The following is a 6,667-nucleotide window of genomic DNA, read 5'->3' on the forward strand; positions in this document are numbered from 1 at the left end:
ACGGACAAGTTCATCTCTCTGTGCCTCAGTTTCCCTCATCTGTAAAATGGAGAAAACAAGACTACCTACCCCACAGAGTTATTCTGAGGATTGTCTTAAGTGCCTATCACACAGCACAATATGTTTGCTGCTGCTGTTATTATTATTATCAAATATAGCAAACTGAAGAATACTGTTCACTCTAAAGGGGAAACCCACTGCTCAGCTCCAGCCAACTGTTGCCATGCAGACTCAGGACAAGACACTCAGTATTACCATATCTGCCAAATACAAAAGAAACTAGAAATCCAAATTTTTAGGTGACATCTATAAATTTCTAAACATTGGCAATTGATTCAAAGTTGTTTAAAATACTGCAGCCAAACAAAACTCATCAACTGTGGGCTGTCAGTTTTGACTGCTAGTACAGAAAGAGGCTTGGAAGTCCCACCCCTTTTCCACAGGTCACACCCCAGTGCCCTCACCTCAAGGCCCTTCAGCTGCCGGGCCCTGTCGTCCTGGGAGCGCTTCTTGTTCTCTGCCTCTTGCTCCAGCCCCTGCAGTCGCTGGGCCAGTAGCTCTTTGTCCAGCCGGGCTGTGTCCCGCTCAGCCTGGGATGCCTGCAGGGCCTGCCGCAGCCTCTGGATCTAAGCAGGGGTAAAAATGCCACAGCTCAGTGTAGTAACAAGGTGAAGGTTGAAGGGCAGGAGGAGTCCAGCCCAGTGGGCAGAAACATTTAATCACTGTCACTCTTTAGAATTACCAGTGGTATGGTGACAATAAAAAGCAGACTGACTTTTCATCCATTTTCTTTTTTTTTTTCATTTTTTAGATGGAGTCTCATTCTGTCACCCAGGCTAGAGCACAGTGGCGCGATCTCGGCTTACTGCAATCTCCACCTCCCAGGTTCAAGCGATTCTCCTGCCTCAGCCTCCCGAGTAGCTGGGACTACAGGCATGTGCCACCACGCTTGGCTAATGTTTTGTATTTTTAGTAGAGATGGGGTTTTACCGTGTTAGCCAAGATGGTCTTGATCTCCTGACCTTGTGATCCGCCTGCCTCAGCCTCCCAAAGTGCTGGGATTACAGGTGTGAGCCACTGCACCTGCCCTCATTCATTTTCTTTATTGTTTCTGTCTTTTTTTTTTTTTTGAGACACGGAATCTCCATTTTCCGCCCCGGCTGGGGTGCAATGGCACGATCTCGGCTCACTGCAACCTCCACCTCCCAGGTTCAAGCAATTCTCCTGCCTCAGCCTCCTGAGTAGCTGGGATTACAGGCGCCCACCACGTTCGGCTAATTTTTGTATTTTTAGTCGAGATGGGGTTTCACCATGTTGGCCAGGTTGGTCTCGAACACCTGACCTCATGATCTGCCCACCTCAGCCTCCCAAAGTGCTGGGATTGCAGGTTTGAGCCACCGTCCCCAGCTTCTTTATTGTTTTTAAAGTCTCTACACAACCTGGAATCACCTGAGGAGTTTTTTAAAATACTGATCCTGGATCCCATCCCCACAGATGATGACTAAAGTGGTATGGAATACAGCTTGGGTGTGGAGATTTTTTAAAATCTCCCCAGGTGGCTCTAAGCCACAGAATTTGAAAATCACTGCTCTACAGACAATATATTCCTCCATGCTGCAAGTCATTAGACCTAAACCTGGGCCCCAGGGACCCTTGGTCACAGGTTCAGTTAAGAGGTAAGGATGGGGCCGGGCACAGTGGCTCACGCCTGTAATCCCAGCCCTTTGGGAGGCTAAGGCAGGCAGAACCCGAGGTCAGGAGATCGAAACCATCCTGGCTGACACAGTGAAACCCTGTCTCTACTAAAAATACAAAAAAGTAGCCAGGTGTGGTGGTGGGCACCTACAGTCCCTGCTACTCGGGAGGCTGAGGCAGGAGAATGGCATGAACCCAGGAGTCAGAGCTTGCAGTGAGCCGAGATCGCGCCACTGCACTCCAGTCTGGGCGACAGAACGAGACTCCGTCTCAAAAAAAAAAAAAAAAAAAAAAAAAAGCAGCAAGGACCTTCAAACCCAAGGCTTCTACCTCATCCTGAAGCCGGTTCAGTCCCCCAGAGGTCTTCTCAGCCTCACTCGCCCAATCCTTGGCCTGGCGCTGGGCATCTGCCACCTCTCGCCGGGCCTTTTCCTTATAATCTTCCAGCTGGGCCTGGAGCTGCTGCAGGGCTTGCTTAGAGTCCTCCCCGATCTTCTCCAACTGAAACACAGAGAAAAGGGTCTTCAGCACTGTATATAAATGTCCCTGTCCAGGCCCAGACTCCCAAGACTCTCCCCCAAGGGTCTCCTTCCTCACAAGGCAGCCTTCTCTTGCTCTTTCCTGGGCCTAGGTTCCTAGTATAGCTAATAGTTATATATAGATGTCTGGGTTCAAATCCTGGCTCTACCACTTACTAGTGACCATATGCAAGTTACTTATCTCTCTGGGTCTCCGTTCCCCATCTATAAAATGGGATAAGAATAGTAGCTATATCACAAGGTGTTGTGAGAATTACGTTAGTTAATTATGTGAAGTTCTGTACTTACAACAGTGCCTGATACAAAGTAAGTCTTAAATGACCATTTCAGCAAACCCAAGGTGCCAATGATTATAAGATGTACAACTAAGAAAAATCTGCCAATTGAACTATAACATACCACAAGTTGTAAGACAAACTCTATTTCAGAAATGATAAAATGTGCATTTTTCATTGACAAATGATAAAATGCGCACTTTAGAATTGATGTAATATATTACGTGTTTGCTCTTGTTTTACAAAAAGATTGGGAGGAGAACCTTAGCAGGAAAAGCAATTTATTTCCTTTTCTTTTTTCTTTCTTTTCTTCTTCCCCTCACCGAAATTTAAAATTCTACCAATGAAGATTTTTTTTTGGTTTGACAGGCTCTTGCTGTATTGCAGTGGGGCAGTCACAGCTCACTGCAGCCTCAACCTCCTGAGCTGAAGCAATCCTTCTACCTCAGCCTCCCGAGTAGCTGGGAATACAGATGTCTGGGTTCAAATCCTGGCTCTACCACTAATTAGCAACCATAGGCAAGTTACTTATCTTCTCTGGGTCTCAGTTCCTCATCTATAGAGAAACTGAGGCACAAGCCACCACACCTGGCTAATTTTTTTTTTTTTTAAAGTAGAGACAGAGTCTTACTATGTTGCCCACGCTAGCCAATGACGATTCTTGTATATAGGTTTTATAGACTCCTAAGGGAGAATCCCAGGAGATGCTCTCCAAGAATGAAGACCATAAAGGAATGGGATGTGAGGGAAAGAGGAAAAACATGGAGGGGAGGTAGGAAGGATGCCCCTTCCAGAAGATTTGGTCTTGGTCTTCCTAACAATGTACTTGAGGAAAGCAAACATCACACATTCTTTTTTTGTTGTTGTTCTTAAGACAGAGTCTTGCTCTGTCACCCAGGCTGGAGTGCAGTGGCATGATCTCGGCTCACTGCAACCTCCGCCTTCCAGGCTCAAGTGATTCTCCTGCATCAGCCTCCTGAGTAGTTGGGACTACAGGCACGAGCCACCACGCCTGGCTAATTTTTTATATTTTTAGTAGAGTCAGAGTTTTGCTGTGTTGGCCAGGCTGGTCTCAAACTCCTGACCTCAGGTATCTGCCTACCTCAGCCGCTCAAAGTGCTGGAATTACAGGTGTGAGTCACCGCACCTAGCCATAAACATCACACATTCTGACCAACCCCTCTCCCCCAACCCCCTGTCCCCTCAGGCCAGCTTCTGGATGAGCTAGGCCTCTTCCTAAAGGCCCAGAATACCCCATGCCCCACCTCCTTGTTCAGTCGGTCCACAGTCCTGTCCAGCAAACGCTTCTGCTCCTCTAGCTCAGCCTTGCCTCGCCGGAGCACCTCCCGCTGCTTCCCTTCCTCCTCCAGGGCCCGGTTCAGTGTCTGCTGCTCTTGCCCCAGGCGGGCCAGCCCCCGCTGAGCCTCCTCTAGGCGTGCCTCCAGTGCCCGCTTGGCTGCTGCCAGACTCCCTTCCTCTTCCTGGGATGCATTCAAGGCCTCCTCCAGTTGCTGTTTCTCTGCCTGGGAGGTAGGGAAGCAGGGTTGGACTGAGAAAAGGCAAAACTTGGGTTCAAGTTATTTGGAGGTGGGTAGCTGGACGGGAGAAATGAGGTATTTATGAAAATGGTGCGCAATGAAAACAGGCTCCTAGCAAAGAAATCAAGATGCATAGAGCAAGCAAAGGGTGAGAGATAAGAGACAAAAATACCAGTGCGAAGACTGGAACACTGGCGCCAAAGTATACTCCAGAAAATAGACCCAAGGTTAACAGAGGGTTTGGGGAGGCGAAACAGATGCACACTAAGAACAAAGTGAAACTGATGACTGTTTAGCATAGGAGTATTTCACCAGGGCTGAGCAGAGAGGGCTGGGAAGGCAGAAGCACTGACCTCCAGCCGCTGCAGCTTGTCCCGCAGTCGTGCCTCCACCGCTTCCCCACCATCCACCAGACCTCGAGTCTCCTTCAGCTGCTGCTCCAAACCCAGGATGCGCCGGCGGAATTCGTCATTTTCCTCCTGGGTCTCCCGAAGCGTTGTCTCCACTGCGGCCCGCCGCTGCCCCAGCACTGCTGCCTCTGCCTCGGCCACCATCTTAGCCTAAGGACGGTTCAGGGGGTGGCAGCTCGGACCCCAGTGCTTGGGGCCATTGACCAAACCCAGGAAAGCCGTCCCAAAGACCGCCCATAAGAATGAGGCTTAAAGAGAGGAGCTGCCACCAGCCAGATGCTTCCCTGAAAATCCCACCCCTACAGAGATACAGGTGTCCTCCCCCTGCCAAATCCTGGCTTCTTTGAACCACACGCCTAGGACCCAGGAACTGGTCAGTACATACCCATGACAGGTAACTTTCCACACCCTCTGGCTCCTCAGCCCTCCAGACACCCTCAGCCTCCACCTCCTAAGCCCTGTGCCCACTCCCCTTGCCTTGGAAGCCTCTTCACAGTCCTGTCGCAGTTGCTGGAGGGTCTTTTGTAGCTGGAGGTTCTGTTCTTCCAGCTCCCGACCTCGATCAGCCTCAACCCTCAGGACCGCCAGCTGCTTCTCCAACTCCCGGTCCCGGTGTCGCCCAGCCACCTCCTGGCTCTGCCGTTCTGCCTGCAGTTCCTTAAGCTCCTCCTGTGCCTGGAGCAGCTCCTGGAAGGAAATGGGAGGTGATGGGGCACCTAGAGCCAGACTAAGATACCTGAATGTGGAGAAGCTGAAACTCTCACACACTGCCAGGGGGAATGAAAAATGATGTGGCCACTTCGGAAAGCAGTTCAGCAGTTTCTCAAAAAGTTAAACACAGATTTACCATTTATATCACCAGCAATTCCACTCTTAGGTAACCCAAGAAAACTGAAAATGTGTGTTCACACAAAAACGTATACATACGTGAATGTTCATAGTAGCATTATTCATTATAGCCCAAATGTATAAACAACCCAGATGTCCATGAATTGATGACTGGACTAAACATGGTACACCCACAGAGTGGAATATTATTCAGCCATAAAAAGGAATGAAGTACTTGGCCAGGCGTGGTGGCTCACGCCTGTAATCCCAACACTTTGGAAGGCCGAGGCGGGTGGATCACGAGGTCAGGAGATTGAGACCATCCTGGCGAACACAGTGAAACCCCGTCTCTACTGAAAATACAAAAAATTTAGCCAGGCGTGTTGACCGGCGCCTGTAGTCCCAGCTTCTAGGGAGGCTGAGGCAGGAGAATGGCGTGAACCTGGGAGGCGGCAGAGCTAGCAGTGAGCCAAGATCGCGCCACTGCACTCCAGCCTGGGTGACAGCGCGAGACTCCGTTTCAAAAAAAAAAAAAACAAAAAGGAATGAAGTACTCACACTTGCTACCACATGGACAAACCTTGAAAACACTATGCTAGGTGAAAGAAGCCAGACACTTAAGGCCGTATATTATAGGATTCAATTATATGAAATATCCAGAATAGGTAAATCTAGAGTCAAAAAGTAGATTAGTGGTTGCCATTGGGTGGGGGGAATTATTGCTAACGGGTTTGGCGCCTTTTGGGGGTAATGAAAATGTTCTGTAATTAAATAGCGGTGATGGTTGTACAACTTTGTTAATATAATAAAAACCACTGGGTGCCAGGCACCAGTGGCTCATGCCTGTAACCCCAGCAGTTTGGGAGGCCGAGGCAGGTGGATCACCTGAGGTCAGGAGTTCAAAACCAGCCTGGCCAACTTGGCAAAACCCTGTCTCTACTAAAAATACAAAAATTAGCCAGGCGTGGTGGTGTGTGCCTGTAATCCCAGCTGCTTGGGAACCTGAGGCAGGAGAATGGCTTGAACCCAGAAGGCGGAGGTTGCAGTGAGCCAGACTACACCACTGTACTCCAGCCTGGGTGGCACGGTGAGACTCCGTCTCAAAAAAAAAAAAAAGAAACCATTGGATTGTACACAAAGATGACTTTTACAGCACGTAAAATATAATTCCATAAAAAAAAAAAAAAAAAGTGAAAGGAGAGTACATGAAGGTATGACTAGTGCAACTGGTTGCTTAAAAAAATAGAGTGTGCGGCCGGGTGCGGTGGCTCAAGCCTGTAATCCCGGCACTTTGGAAGGCCGAGACGGGCGGATCACGAGGTCAGGAGTTCAAGACCATCCTGGCTAACACGGTGAAACCCCGTCTCTACTAAAATACAAAA

The 6,667-nt window shown here is 49.1% G+C and overlaps 1 protein-coding gene across 1 annotated transcript in view; it reads right to left on the reverse strand.

Moving 5' to 3' along the window:
- The window catches only part of CGN (cingulin), a 29,398-nt gene that overhangs the window by 4,095 nt on the left and 18,636 nt on the right, over positions 1 to 6,667 (reverse strand). Inside the window, exons 11-15 of the mRNA XM_017877671.1 lie at positions 4,935 to 5,144; positions 4,401 to 4,607; positions 3,775 to 4,032; positions 2,026 to 2,196; positions 465 to 626 (exon numbers count right to left, since the gene is read on the reverse strand). Coding sequence (XP_017733160.1) covers positions 465 to 626; positions 2,026 to 2,196; positions 3,775 to 4,032; positions 4,401 to 4,607; positions 4,935 to 5,144 — 1,008 coding nt within the window. The remainder of the gene's footprint in view (positions 1 to 464; positions 627 to 2,025; positions 2,197 to 3,774; positions 4,033 to 4,400; positions 4,608 to 4,934; positions 5,145 to 6,667) is intronic.

This window comes from Rhinopithecus bieti, unplaced genomic scaffold, assembly GCF_001698545.2.
Source record: "Rhinopithecus bieti isolate Rb0 unplaced genomic scaffold, ASM169854v2 scaffold_10548, whole genome shotgun sequence".
NCBI classification, from domain to species: domain Eukaryota; kingdom Metazoa; phylum Chordata; class Mammalia; order Primates; family Cercopithecidae; genus Rhinopithecus; species Rhinopithecus bieti.